This window comes from Barbus barbus (genome assembly GCF_936440315.1).
Source record: "Barbus barbus genome assembly, chromosome: 28".
Classification (NCBI taxonomy): Eukaryota; Metazoa; Chordata; class Actinopteri; order Cypriniformes; family Cyprinidae; genus Barbus; species Barbus barbus.
The window spans coordinates 24,894,160-24,910,185 of record NC_136756.1 but is presented as its reverse complement, the minus strand read 5'-3'; the positions used below and the strand labels follow the sequence as shown (position 1 = coordinate 24,910,185).

Here is a 16,026-nt window from a genome sequence, read left to right as displayed (position 1 = left end):
CTTTAATAAGATGCAAGCGATATGGAGATGTGTGTCTTTGTGCGCCAGTAGTGCGTGTGTTATAGTCGTGATTTAATTATGCCATCCTCTCAGGCCAGGGCTGTCATCCAGAATCACAACAGAGCCGCTGTGATGACATCACGATAATGCACAGAGCGTTTTCATCACCGATGCCCGGCGTAACGAGAGGGACAGTGACGAGATGAGAGATTTACAAGATTAAAATCAATTGTCTGGAGTCCAATTAAAAAATCTCTCTTCTTCTGTAGTGGAATTCCCCAGAAAGCTCAGAGCAGAAGATTAGACGTTTGTTAAATATCGTAAAGAGATTTCAGTTTCACTGAGCACCTCCCGCACCGCTGCGCGTTCAAACTAATGCCTGTGCAAATTTGATTCAGCTGCTTTGTGGTGTGAGATGCAAACAAGCTTCTCTGCATGTGCAAATCTGCAGGCTGTTAGGACACAAGCTCATGTCACTGACCGACGTCTCTCTTTATCCATCAAGCGCTCCAAATGCTGCACTGCACATCAGAGATACTGCTCACTTTGGTTAAAGGTGATGTGTGACATTTTTCTGATGTTTAAGCACTTTCTTGTGTCTGGCTTAATATGCAGAGACAACTCTAAGCCACTCGTAGGTTGATTTTCAAGGAGTTCTAATAAACCTGGAGAGCTATCCAGAAGTCTCATCCATCTTAATGGCAGTTGCTCAGCTGGCGCATGTGGCCTGGATGCTGCTGCCTTTGATTGAGTTCCAAAAAGATGTTCTGAGCCAGTCACCTGAGCCTTAAATGCCTCTGATCATGGCTTATTAGACAGACAAGGAAAGCCTAAGTCTGTTTGAGGCTGTTGAGAGGCCTGTGAGGAAAAATAGGTCACTGGTGAAACATCTACAATAATATAGTATTTTTTCTGTTCAATATATGAGTAAATCTGCTACCTTCTCCGGGAGCGATCGAAAACACGTCTTTGATTCTCAACATGGGACAGCGCCCCCATAATATTGTATTTTTATTTTTATTTACATTTAATTTTTTCAATTTGTCTTTTTAATTTAGTTCACTCTGTTATTATTTTAGTACTTTATAGGTTTATTTTAGAGCATTCTAATTTTGGTTTTATTATTTATTATTATATTATTATTTAGTGATTTTTGGGCCAAAGTTTCACTAGCTAATAATTAAAAACAATAAATAAATAAACAAATAGTTGTAAAGCATTTTTAAGCACATTCTGGTGGTTTAATAGTGGCATTTTCATGTTACACTTACATTTGTGGATTTGATATGTTTGACATCGAAGATTTATTTAGTTTTTATTTTTTGATAAATAATATAACTTAATGCTTAAATGAGTTTATATGTAAATGTGTCTTAGTTTGTTTTAACTTTCCCCCCAATATTTAATTTTTAATTTTTATTTCAGTTAACTCAAATCTGCACTCTAAAAAATGCTGGGTTAAATTGGGTTAAATGTTTAACCCAACCTTCTGGGCAGTAAGCCAACCGCTGGGTTACTGGCCAGAAGGTTGGGTTAAACATTTAACCCAAATGTTGGTTGAAAACAACCCAGCATGTGTTCTGTCCAATATTTACCCAGCACTGGGTTGTATTTAACCCAGCATTTTTTACAGTGTGTATAGTTTTTATTTTAGTTTTCGTTAATCGTGATAACACTGAAGAAGTATACTTTTTGACCATTATTATTTTCCATTTAATTAAACTAATGGTACAGAAATGACTTATTTCATCTTAGTCATTATTAAATCAAAATATGAATTGTGTAGCTTTTAGTCCATGTGCTTCACTTTTAGAGTATCTACATTCTAATGTTTTCGTACACCTTTATTTCAACTTTACAGTCTTTCTCGTCCATGAAAACATGCCAAAAGTCTTCCTGACTCATCCAGAACCAGTGTTATTATTAGTATTACTGATATACTATTATACCTTTTGTTAAATGTTTGAATTTAGATTCATTTTTATATTTTCTGTTTTAATTTTTTCAGTTTTAGTTTATTTCAAAGTTATTTTAGTACTTAAAAGTTAAACTAAAATAAAATGAGAACTGATGCATTTGCAACTACTGGAAATAAAATAAGTTTAAGATTTTTATATTTAAAAATATATTTAATTTCAATCAAATTTGTTAACTACAGTAAATAACCCTGTCCTACACTACACTGAATTTTGTCCAGTCAGATGCTCTCTAGAATAAGAATGTCTCTCCCTTTGCAATCGACCAGCAAGTATTGAATAATTGTTCATGGATATGACATAACTAAACATTATCGGCTATTTTGCGATATGTCCCAACTAAACATGTAGTTTCAATAGGAAATGCATCAACACAGGACAGAAATGCAAACTCGTCAGGCAATTTCATGAGGCCTTTTCTGGAAGTGCTCTCAAGGAAAGGTAATTTATCTGTTGATTCTTGGCGGGGGGAATTTCTGACCACCTTTGACAACCACCAGCTATGATTTAAGATGGCATGATTTGTAGTAGATGTTGTTCTTTGACTGGTATCCAAAAACCCCACTACTGACGAGAATAATTCATATTAGTGAACACGTCTACGGCTGGGAGACAGATGGAGTGTGTTTGGCTTCGGAAATGGATTTACAGTGCGGGAGAGTGATGAAATAAAAGGGCTTCTGTGTGCTTTTTAAGACAGGCCCATTACCTGCAACACGTACTTTGGTCTGTCCGGCCCTTTTGGGGGGGTTCGGTAACAGAGAAATGTGTGGGTCTCTCCGAGTGGCTGTGAATCCTGCCCTGACAGCTCCCCCCACAAAGCGCCGCCATTCGTCATGGCAAAGACAGGAAATCAAAGTGCGCTTGGCTGTGGGTGTGCACTCTGGGCCACAGAACAGACAGATGGATGAGCTGTCACCAACATCAGCGCTGCCAGTTTATTTAACAATACATTTGGAAATGTCAGAGTTCCCTCTGTGGACTTTTCGCCCTGCCACCGCCGACACCTTTCGGCTTCCACCGTTGAGCTCGGGTATCAGTGGGTGGGAAGATATAATTCTAATTATAATGCAGCAGAAGTTCTCAGCACATCCTGTAGGAAAGAAAGACTCCAATAGTCTTGTTTTTGTGTTTCAACAAAGATCTCAACAGTGCTGCAGAACAGTGACTATCTATCTATCTATCTATCTATCTATCTGTCTATCTATCTATCTGTCTGTCTGTCTGTCTGTCGTTCTATCTAGTGTTCTGTTGTTCTTCTATCTGTCTATCTATCCGTCTATCCGTCTGTCTGTTTTCAAATTTAAAGGCTTTTATAAAAAAAATTTAAAGCTTTGTCCAGAGTTTATTTCTAAATGTATCTTTATTTTTATTTCATAATTGCAGTGATATTTTCTTTCAACTTAAATTCTCTTTAATTCTACTTCCTTACATTCAAGTTTAAATTGCAGTCCTCTATCCTGTTTGCTTCCTCAATTCAAGTTCAGGAACTGAGTTGGAATTGAACAGACATTCTCATTGTCATATCTGAATGGTGCACAACCCTTTAGAAGAAACACCTGAGACAAAGTTAATGCTTGATACCCGATAATAGATAACGGAGAACTCCATTAATTCTCTCGAGCTGTGAACGAGCAACCTCTGAGCAATACATTTGTCCTCTGGGATTACTTGGCTGAACCACAGTGTATGAATCGCTGGTTATTTTTGCACTCTCCCTAAATGCCAATGTCATAATGTTGTGTAGGTGGGCAGGACAGATATGTCATTTCCAGCAGCACAATTTGCAAAATGCAATTTCTTCCTCAACAAAGGCCACTAGCTCCCAGCATGTCAAATGTTAATGATGGCCCGTGTCATAAATTTAGTGGCGAAAAACCACTTGTGCCTTTGTAGGTAATGAAGCTGCGGAAGTGAGCGGATGTTTATGCAAAACTCAAAAGCTTTTTAAGGCAAAATCAATTGTGTAGCATTGTGCCACCCATTTTTTTTTACATTTTTCGCTGCTGGGAGAATATAAATTTAATTCATGTCAAATGCCACCCTGCTCTAGTTCGTTGTGTTCCTGTTTTATCTCTCTCTCTCTCTCTCTCTCTCTCTCTCAGCTGAGAGGAATTCTTGAGCGTCTAATATATGAAGATGAATGATATGATGTTCTGCAGTATTTTAGCTTCACTGCTTTCTCTCTCTTTCTCTCTTGAGAATTGCTGTCTGACTTTACCGTTGTCAGATGTTGTATGAAGTATGCGACCTTTGTTCCCTGGCTTGTTGTTAACTTGTCAATTTTTGTTTTAGCTGTCCTCATTCCACTTGATGTTGATGCTAAATGACAGAGATGTTTAAACAGGTTCTTAGAGGGTTAGGGTGGGTTAATTAGCTCTTCAGTACACAATGCAGTAGGTTATGGCCATTTCTATTGCTGAACATAACTGTTAACAGCAAAGACAAAATCTAAAGAGGGGCAGTTTTTCATCTGCAGCTCAGCTGCGCCTCTTTCCACTCGTACAGTAACAAAGGATTAGCTTGACTGTCTGTGGACTGAAGAGATGTATTTGAGTAAATCTCACAATACCTGTCAAGAACGTCATATTCCACCACAAAGAAAGAGAATAGTACATTTTACTTAAAGGAATACTCGCATTTACTCCCTTTCATGTCATGTGTGGAGCATCAAAGGAGATGTTTAACACTGTCTTCCTTGTGATAAAAGTTGACTGGGATCAGGGTCTAAAAATGATGGGGAAGAGCACCATAAAACATCATGAAAGTAGTCCAGATGACTTGTGCACTACATCCTGTCTCTTTTGATACAATGTAGTCTACTGTAAAATACAATAGCTTTGTGTGAGGAATGGACTGATGTTTAAGATATTTTGTGAAAATCTTGCTTGTCATTACCAATTCACTTTCACTGTATGGAAAAGAGCAACTTGACATTCTGCTGTGAACTTCTCCTTTTGTTTTCCATGAGGGAAACGTGGAAATACATGCATTAAATATATATAATTAATGCATGTATTTCCACGTTTCCCTCATGGGGGAAAAAATATAACTAAATATAACCTGGACATGTTTTTAAATGATTTCATGAGATTTGCACTCCCGCTGATTCAAGAGATTGAAACCCAGTGAGAGTCTGAAATGTGTTTTGTCTAACCCTTATCTGTTGTTGCAAACTCTAGAAAGAAACAGGTGTCATCTTCCTGTCAGCTGTCCTGTGGTGCAGCGTTAGGAGAGAAGGTGGTGTTTTGAACTGCACAAGCTTTAAACCTCATGTTCCCTTGCAGTTGTACCTACATCTTTTGCTGAAAATGACACTGCAGACCTGAATCTAGTTCCTGTGAGAGAGGAAGTAGAGTCTGCAGAAGAGCAGAGCTGAGTTTGGTGACACGGTCTCTGCTCCAGCAGGGTGTCTCTGCTGTCCTGTGCCCAGGTGCATGTAGATCCTTATCGTTTGATTCGGTCTATCTTGTCTGGACTAAACGGGCAGAAAAACCTTCTATCATATCAATTAACTTAACAACCGGTGATGGAATGGCTGTCAAGCTTTTGGCACATCAAACCCTCTGACTCTATCTCTTTCTCTCTCTCTTTCCATCCTGTTTTCCGAGGCTTATCTCCATCCGTCCCCATTCATCCTCTGGCTGTTAAACATGGACAGAACGCTGGTATTTCATGCCATTGATGTGCCTGGTCAGCAGCACACAGCTGTTTCTCTGTGTGTGTATATGTACATGTGTGTGTATGTGTATGTGTGTGTGTGTGTGTGTGTGCACCATTTGCGGGTGTTTCTTTAAATACAGGCACTCTTATGTCCCAGGGGTTGATTTTTATTAAAACTAATTAAAATTTATTATTTTTTCTGTTTGTTATATAAAGGCTTTTGGAAAGTGTCTTTCACCATTTTCTTTTTGTAGAACTTCTCTTGTAGAATCTTAAAACATAAACATGTAAATATAAATATATATGATTACATTTTTAAAATGATGATAATCTAAAACAATTATTTACACACTAAACACACATTTTAAATTTATTTTTATTTTTTATCTGTTCACACTCTCTTTGAAAGTGTTTAACGTCCTTTCACCATTTATTTATTTATTTATTTGTCAAAAGGTTTTTATGTATTATTGTTTGTCCCAGAAAAACATAAAATATTATTTTATTTTACTTTATTTTATTTTACTACATTTGTCTCAGACCAAGATTTCCAATATATAAATATATAAATATAAATTATTGCCATTTTAAAATGATGATAATCAAAGGAAAGGGTCAAGTAATTATAAGGTGTATTTTATTTTGTTTAAATTTTTTGCATTGTGACATTTATTATAAGTGATCACATTTTCCACTAATTTCAAATTACTTCCCTTATACTTGTCTCATATCTTGATTTCCATTTTTACACAAATTATGATTGACATCCATTACAACCCTTAATTTCAAGTCAGTGTACTTGGTTACCAAGGCGACAACAGCATCAGTGAAGAGCATGATTGAAATGAAATATGATACACATGTGAAGAATATATATATATATATATATATATATATATATATATATATATATATAGATAGATAGATAGATAGATAGATAGATATAGGCTATATATACTGTGTATATATATATATACTGTATATATATATATATATATGTATATGTGTGTATATATATATATATATATATATATATATATATATATATATATATATATATATATATATATATATATATATATATATATATATATATATATATATATATATATATATATATATATATATATATATATATATATATATATATATATATATATATATATATATAAACACTTAATTTCCAGTTAAGCTCTAATTTTGTCAGGTTATCCAACAAAATGTTCAGTATGCTGTTAGCAGACAAATCAAGTTAACTCATGCAAGTGTGTAAAGTGTGAATTTATTTTCTAACAGAAACAAAAGTGCTGTAGTTGAAGAAACATCTCGGAATGAAATGAAACAGAATAAAAGAGGGGCAAACAGAGAACCATCAGAGGCCTGAAGGAGGGGTTAATTCTCTTATCTAAATTCTGAGCTGTGGAGGATTCATGTGGGCCGTTATGGAAAGAGGTTGTGGCTCTATTTTGGAGGAGGCTGATCAGAGCGAGAGAGGGAGCGAGACAGAGAGAGGTGACCTTCAGCGTTCTCAGTCTTTACAATAATGATGTCTGCTGGGATTTCTCATCTACACTCAACAATATGCCCCCATCGCCATCAAGGTTAAAACAATTTCAATAGACTTTGCATCTTACACATGCGGCCTGAAATTGCGTGTAAGTTTTGCTCTTGGTGCGTAATGTTTCGTATTGTGTTGTTGCGAGAGGAAACTTACTTGCATGTGTCAAGTGAGATTTTGAAGTGAGAATGGGATGGATGTTAGTTTATTAATGCAGACACTAATTAGGAGTCCTAAAAATATAGATATATTTACCAGGTTTTTTTTTTTTAAAAATCAAGCTTTTCTACTGTGGAAATTGGGCTGAGTGTCTGTCCACTGCACATTGTATTCAATTCCTCTGGTTTCTTCCTGAAAGGCATGTGTCTTTAACCTGTTGTTTTGAAATAGTAATTGTCCAGGCCGATGGACTATGAAAGCCTTTGGTCATCCTGTTGGGAGTCTGAGCTTTGCGTTCGACACGTCTGTCTTATAATCAGCTCAGCCTGTGCCGACTGCCAAGCAGTAGCGGTCTGCTGTCTTTGCATTTCAATGGGTCAAGTGCTAATGCAACGGGAGAGTAGATGTGCTGTTTTTTGCGAGTGTAAAATATGATGAATAGCAATAAGCCGTTCAGCACTGCAATCAGCAGCAGCTTAAATCTAGAATCAAGGCTGACGCGTTGACAAACGGAGAATATGGTGCATGAAAAGACCCTTTTTGGACTTTCTTTCATCAAGCATTGATTAAAGTTGCAGTGTCGCTGCATTTTGGAGACAATAGTTTGGCTTTTTGCTTTTTTAGGGTATTTTTTTTGAGGGTGAGATCTGATTGGCTCTCCATTCGGTCTGATCAGAGTGAATTATTGCGCCCTTGAGATGAGCTTCCTGTGAAAGGGAATCTTAAAGCACGAGTCGGTGGTGATTCATCACTGTTGCCGAGTTCTATTACACATATAAAAATCTCCTTTCATCACATCTCTGTTGGCCCTTCAACGGTATCACACAAGATTAATTAATATTGTAAATCTGCTTTTATTGCCATTTTAAACAGGCGGATTCATAGAGTTGTACCTAGCCACTTTTCTTTTTTCATCAAACACAAAGAAAGAGGGAAGACAGGAAGTGAAGGAACAAGGAAGACTTTTCTCACTGACATGAATTATGATTATGATTATGTACGAGTCAGCTAATGTCTAGCCAGATTTCTGCACTTTACGTTCTTTTTCTACAAAGCTTGCTGGTCATTGTGGTCACTTGAATAGAAGTTGTGAGCTTTGCCAGCACACTAAAAGTGTCAAAAATACTCAGCTAAGCATTTATGCCTGTCAGAGAAACCATTGAAGGGAAGTGGCCTCGAAGGATGTAAAAGAAAGATTTTGATTTGTAAAAGGCTTGAACAACAATGAACACCTTTAGAGAAGCTAAAAGCTGCTATTTAAGCGACACTTTAAATTATCTCGGATATCCATCTTTTTCTAAAGACATGATGAGCAACTAAAAGGAGAAAATTAGTTGAAACTCACAATGATGCTTGATGCTAGCTTGCTTATTTTAGTTCGTATCAGATGTTATAGCATCAACACTAAGAAAATGAAATTTTATGCTGGTATTCAGAGCTGCTGGACTAGATATCTATTTTAAAAGAACCCAAAAATGAAAATGTTGCTCCCAATCCATATGACTTTGTCAACCTTATTGTACAGGTTATTCTTTTTCATGCAATTACAACGAATGATGTCTGGGGCTTTCAAGCTTCAAAAAGGACCAAAAAGCATTATTAAAGTGGTCCAAAAGTGGCCTTCTGATATATGATAGCTTTGTGTATGCACAGTCAAAATTGAAGTTGTTTTTCACGGTTAAACTTGTGGTAACCTCTGAGACTGAATCATTGAGTTAGTGTGTTGAACTAGAGATCCAGCTCAGTCCAATTCATGAATGAATCATTTGTGAGCTTGATCAACCAGTCAATTTACAAGAACTCAAAGTCTCAAAAGAATGATTCATTCAGAATATTCCTCATGCAAAAGTTGTATGGCTTTAGAGGACTTTGTAAATAGTTGTTGACTCAAATTAAACCAACTTTATTGTGCACAAGTCAATTGAACCACTTCTGTGGTGTCATTTTGGAGTGTGACAGTCCCAGTTCTATTTCACTTTCAATTGTACTGTTACATGATTTTCATAGTACAGGCAATGTAAAAATGATATTTTATGCTGGTATTCAGAACTATTGGACTAGAGATCTTTTTTTAAAAGAATATTTCACCCAAAGAATGAAAATGTTGTTTCCAATCCAGATGACTTTCTGTCTTATAACTGATTGTACAGGTTGTTCTTATCCATGCAATTACAATGAATGATGACTGGGGCTTTCAAACCTCAAAAGGACCAAAAAGCACAGCAAAAGTGATCTAAAAGTGGCCTTCTGATAGCTTTGTATAATGCACAGTCAAAACTGAAGGTGTTTTTCACTGTGGGGTAACCCAACTTGGGGTGACTGAATCATTGAGTTGAACTAGAGAACTGAATCAGTCTGATTCATGAATGAATCATTTAGACCAGTTTTGTGAGCTTGATTAGCCTATTCTTTTAAAAGAACCCAAAGACTCCAAATAACAATTTGTTCACCAAGTTCCTGATGCAGAACTACTGTATAGAAGACTCGGAATATAGTTGTTGACTCAAATGAACCACTTTTATAGTGCACAAGTCAAATTATGCACATTTGTGATGTGAATTTGGAGCTTGTCAGGTTTCATTCAGCTCCAATTTAAAATCACTTTTGTTATGAATGTTACACGATTTTCATAGCGTAGGCAATGAGAAAATTTATGCTGGTGTTCAGAGCTAGATATCTATTTTAAAAGAATATTTCACCCCAAAAATGTATGTTGTTTCCAATCCATGTGACTTTCTGTCTGATAACTATTTGTACCGGTTGTTCCTTTCCATGCTATTACAATGAATGATGACTGGGGCTTTTAAACTTAGAAAAGAACAAAAAAGCACTATAAAAGTGGCCTTCTGATGTATGATGATTCTGAGTAATGCAAAGTCACAACTGAATTAGTTTTTCAGTGTTAAACTTGGAGCAGCCTCTGAGACTGAATCAGTGAGTCTTCAGTCCAATTCATATAGGAATCATTCGTTCATGTTTTGTAAACTCAAAGACTCATTCATAAAATATTCCTCATGAAAAGCTATTGTATGGCTTCTGAAGACTGAGTAAAGTTATTGAATTAAATGAACCAATTTTATAGTACACGCATCAAATGAACCACTTTTGTGGTGCCATTTTGGAGCTTGACAGCCACAGTTCTCATTCACTTTCATTGTATTGATTTACAAATTACCTTTGTGTTTCGCACAAAAAAAAGAATGTTGCACAGGTTTGAAACGACATGAGATTGAGTAAACAACGGCAGTGTTCATTTTTGGGTGAACCGTTCCTTTAAATGTTCTATTTCACCGAAGCCATCCATGTTTATTTCCCTCTATGATTGCTTTGGCAATGACTCTCAGACATAACAATGCACTCAAAGATAGGCTCATTTTAAGAGATATTAAACCTTCATGTTGAAGTTTATATAACACGATTTTACTACTGATATCTTTATTTTTAATGTCACGCTTTCTGAAATATATGTTTGCATGTGTGTGTCCTCCACAGGTCAGTTGGCAGTAGGCACATGTGAGATAGTGATGTTGAATAGAGACAGCAGTCAACCCAAGCGCACTATCGCCAGGCAGACAGCCCGCTGTGCGTGCCGGAGAGGACAGATCGCTGGCACCACACGGGCCCGACCAGCATGCGTGGACGGTGAGATGCATCCCACACACACACACTTTCTCACATTGTGTGGATGTGCACACACATATATCCGTTCACAGCATGCAACAAGCCACGTCATGTCGTTCGACTTCACTGTTGAATTTGCATTGCATTGTTTTGTTTTTTTGTCCCGTGTCAAAATCTTGTATCACACAATGTAACACAATAGTCAGACTTGCTACATGTAAAGAAATGTTCCTCTCTGCAATGTGTGCTGTGTCAAAGTGGAGGACGGATGAGGATTGGTGAAAAAGGGAAAGAAAAAAATGTAATCTTTGGATTGTGTCTGTCACTGCGGTTTAGGAGGAATATTTGAGCCTGTCTGTTCTGCCGAGTGCCGGATGTGGCAGAGTATCTCATGGGCTTTCAACCTTTCTTAGGTTGTAAACCTGAATATGATGGTAGTTGATGTTTCTGTAGCAAATAAACCCAACTCTCCTGACAGCTGGGGTCGTGTAGTTGGGTTTTTTCAGCGCAATGGAGTTTTTTGGTAAATGCTATACAGCTTGAGCTCTTCAACGACACATTAGTAACACTTTATAATGGCAAGACCAGAGTAATTAACCAAGAGAGTACCATAATTACAGCTGTGGGAAATTGATTTTTATTGGCTTTCTCTGCTGCCTTCATGCTCCATTAGTAGTGGATCCATTAAAGAAGAACCTGTTGCGTGAACACGCACACATGCTGTAAAATTACAGGCTACCTCATGACTGCTGTACAGAGACAATTAAACTTTCAAAGAATGTAGAAATTACATTAAAGATCCATCCATCCATCAGAATTTAGTCTTTATACCTATTGCTGCTTCTCATCCGGTCCTTATATCCGCTGCATTATAGAGCTCAACAGAGGGATTTAGACATTTAAAATGACAAAATTTCCATGACGAAATTGGGAAATGAATGAATATTTCATGGTACAACTGCCATAAGCTCTGAGGTTAAGCTTCAGGATATGCCTCTGTACAATCCATAAGTAATTTCTACTTCATTTACTTTTGAATATTTAAATAACCAAATAAACAAAAAATATATACATCTATGCATACACATGCATACATACAGACAGTTGTATTCAATTTATACATCTGTATAAATGATGTATGGTTTGTTATGATAGGACGATATTTGGCCGAGATAGAAGTATTTGAAACTCTGGAATCATAGGGTACAAAAAAATCTAAATATTGAGAAAATCACCTTTAAAGTTGTCCAGTTGAAGGCCGTAGCAATGCATATTACTAATCAAAAATCACAAATACAGTAAAGCATTAATATTGTGGAATATTACAATTTAAAATAACAGTTTTTCCATTTCAATATGCTGTCACATGATCTTTCAAAAATCATACTAATCATGCTACCATGCTGATTTGGTGCTCAAGAAACGTTATTATTGTCAATTTTGAAAACATTTGTGCTGATGAATAGACAATTCAAACGAACAACATTTGTTATTTATTTATTTAGATGTTTTAGTGGTGGTGCTTTAATTAGGGACTCTACCACTTTTTGTTTTTGAACGTTCTACGCTTCAAGCTAAAAGTATTCAAATTTTAAAAATGCTTCAGGGCTCCCAGTTAAGATTAGTCGCCAGATTAGTCAACATGTCCTTCAGGCAGCCCAGCCCAGCCTACCAATATTTATAGTTTTGCACATCACTAAATCTTTACTGAATGGCTTTTTTTAAAACCATGAAAAAGAATGGAAATTTATTTCCTGAACTCACAGCAGTGTTGAGCTCTGTTCGGTCAGATGGCAGTCTGCAGGTGAGGCTGTGTCTGGCAGATGAGTCCGGGGGGGCAGATGGTCAAGGGTCCTGGGGGAGAGAGGGAGGGTATGCGCGGGTCGGATCCCTGCAGACGTCTGAATCGGTGTAGGTGTGCTGGACGGAGCCGGCTCAGGTGTTGCATGCGCACAGAGAGACAAATTGAGTCATGATGCAGAACAGAGGTACCATGGGAAACGGTGTGTGTGTGGGTGTGATTCATTCTATTTGAAGCTGGACTCGTTCTCTCTTTACAAACGCACTGGTCAGTGGGTGGTATCTTTTTTCACATGCAGGGAGGAACAGGACATTATCTGGTTTTGTGGGCCGCTGCATTCGTGTTTATATTGATTCAAGTTCCGCTGCTTTTGTGTGTATTTCTGGGGGGATTTTGCATATGCTTGCCCCATATACAGTGACCCTGAAAGAGAAAGTATTCTTGTTCTATCTATTTGCAAGCAGTTAATGATCAGTGAGTTTGGAGCGGAGGCACACGGCTCCCCAGGAGGCCATGTGTTCACTGGCTGCCTCTACAACGGAGAGTGCAGCTCAGGAGCTTCATCAGGCTTCACATGAAACAAATAGGGTATGAAAATATCTGCTAAACTCTGTGCGCTGTAATCTGCCGGTCTCCCTGTGTGGCCTAGTTAGAGCACTTCAGCGAGACGTGTGTGTATTTGCATCTCACATGCATTAATGTTAATTAAGGCTATATTCTTATTTTACATTAAAGGCTTGTTTTTAGATCAGGCCTTTAAAGGCAGCGGTGGATCAGCACCTTTTTGGTTTTGTTTATACAAGGTATTTTAGGATGAGATGAAAAGGGAAGCGGCTGGAAATTACTGAGGAAAACCAGCGTTGAATATACTGTATGTGTAGAATCTGTTCCCGTTCAAAGCAAACAATAGTGCTAATATGAGTACTAGTCACAGCTGGTGTGGGTAGCAGTTAAAGTTGGTATTAGCACGAGTGTGTATTAACTCAGTCAGTTTTAGTGCTAGTCTTAGATGTATTTTTTTTAAAGAAACACCAAAACCGAAATTAAAGTTTTTATTTACCAAAAAACTGAAGCTGAAAATTGAGTTTATTTAGTAATCAATGAATTATTCAAATTTATTTAATAATCAGCAGTTGTATATTAACATATAAATTGGACATAATTCACACAATGACATAATTATGTTTCTGCTTCAGTTCAGTGTTAAAATATAAACATTTAAACTGTGGCTGTAATAAAAATAGTTTTTATGACAGATTTATTTATACATAAAGCAAAAAGCTTCTTTCTAGAGAGTTTTTTTTATAAAAATGTAACATTAATGTAATATAACATTATGTGACATTGTTTACAAGCTCAAGCTGTATTATTGGTGTCTTTCCACAGTTGATATAACACATTCAGTAAGTTCATTCAACATTTTTTGGAATATTTTCGGCTGCTGAAATGTCTGTACGTTATTAAGAAATAGTTAAAAGTCCTACTAATAAAGTCAGGACTAGTACCAGAATAAGCGCTAGTGCAGATTGCCCTAATATGAGTAGTAGTTTAAATTCAGAGCTTGCAAATCCAGTACTAGTATGAGTCAGTATTAGTACTATTACTAATAGTACTAATTAGTATTAGTAATTACTACTAATATTAATTAGTATTAGTACTAGTTAAAGTCAGTATCAGTATTATTATACTGTATTTATACTTATTCATAGTCAATTCCAGGCTACTTTGGATACTATTTCCAAGTCAGTACTGGTATTAGTATCAGTAGTATGAATACTAGTTAAAAGTTAGTACTAGGGCTAGTAGGTTTACTACTACAAGGCTCTACTTCTAGTGTTAGTATGAGTTCTTGTTCAAAGTCAGAACCAGTAATGTGAGGACTAGTACTAGTCAGGGCTAGTAATAGAATAAGCATAGGACTACTGCACAGCCAGATCTAGCCTTAGTATGAGTACTAGTTTAAATTCTGAATTTGCAATGTGTAAATCCAGTACTAATATGTGTCCTAGTTAGTGCTAGTATGAGAAGTAAAATTCAGGACTGGTACTAGAAAATGTGATGTTTCAAAACCAGTTTTGTAGGCATACTTATTCAGGTCATTTATAGTGCTAAAGCGAGTACAAGTTAAAAGTCTAGACTAGTAGTAAAATGACCACTAGGATTAGTGCAGAGACAAATTAATGCTAGATTTTGCAATGTGTTAGTCCAGTACTAGTTCAAAGTCTTAGTGCTCGAATCAAAGATGAAAACAGTATAGTTTAAATATAATACTAGTTGTAGTATGAGTATTAGTTTAAAGTCTTAATATCATTAGCTAGAATGAGAACATAGGATTGTTAAAGTCATTCTAGTATGCATTCTAGCTCAGATCAGAACTAGTATGAGCTAGTAAGTTCCTTATCAGTATACAGTGCTAGTATGAAACTGGTTTAAAGTTCATTTGAAGTCAGTACTAATAATAGTATGAGTAGTATAGTTAAAAGTTTTATCTTGTTACATGGATCTGGTACAATAGCAGCAAGGTGTTTTTCATTTGACAAGTTTCAGATGTTGGGCCAAAATTTCAAGCCTAGTGCTCAGGTGCTCTGTGTGCTCTCAGCAGATATTTCTCACAGATGTTAAAACTAGTCCACACACCCCAGTATTTCTTTCAACTAGATTCCTACTGGAGTGTGTAATCACAACTGTTACCTCAATATAGCCATTCCTCAGCATGAAGCATCGCAGCTCAGACACCCTGACCGACTGCGCGCTAAATACCTCGCTGAAGCATTCCAGCTTCAATTAAGCTCATTGATTCTCTTTAGCGCTCTTTGTTTTCTTTCTTCATGGCCCAGTTGTATTTGTGCTTTTGAATACTGTCCCTCGGAGGGAGGCTTGTTTATGTGATGTGGGATGGATTTGATTGTTTTAGGCCCCCTGGGGACGAGAGGACTTGGATGAGATCTGTAGAGCTGGCTCAGCCGTCCACAGCTTTTGCTCTTCATGGGTTTAAAGGCATAATCCTTCATTTCAGCCGTGCCACTTTACTTTGATAAATTTGCGGATGGAGCTTTGATAACATTATCACACGCAGTATTCATAAGGACTGCCATAAAAGACCTGCTGTGTTTCAGATCAAGAAAATGGTTGTAAACATACACTATATTGCCAAAAGTATTGGGTCACCCCCTTCTAATGAACATGTTTGACTACTTTAGTTATTTCTATGAGAACAAATCTTAATGTTAAAGCATATAATGATGTTC

The 16,026-nt window shown here is 36.7% G+C and overlaps 1 protein-coding gene across 1 annotated transcript in view; it reads left to right on the top strand.

Annotated features, from left to right (window-relative positions):
• The window catches only part of LOC306848385 (chemokine-like protein TAFA-5), a 45,314-nt gene that overhangs the window by 3,098 nt on the left and 26,190 nt on the right, over positions 1 to 16,026 (top strand). Inside the window, exon 2 of the mRNA XM_079382898.1 lies at positions 10,849 to 10,998. Within this exon, the coding sequence (XP_079239024.1) occupies positions 10,849 to 10,998 (150 nt within the window). The remainder of the gene's footprint in view (positions 1 to 10,848; positions 10,999 to 16,026) is intronic.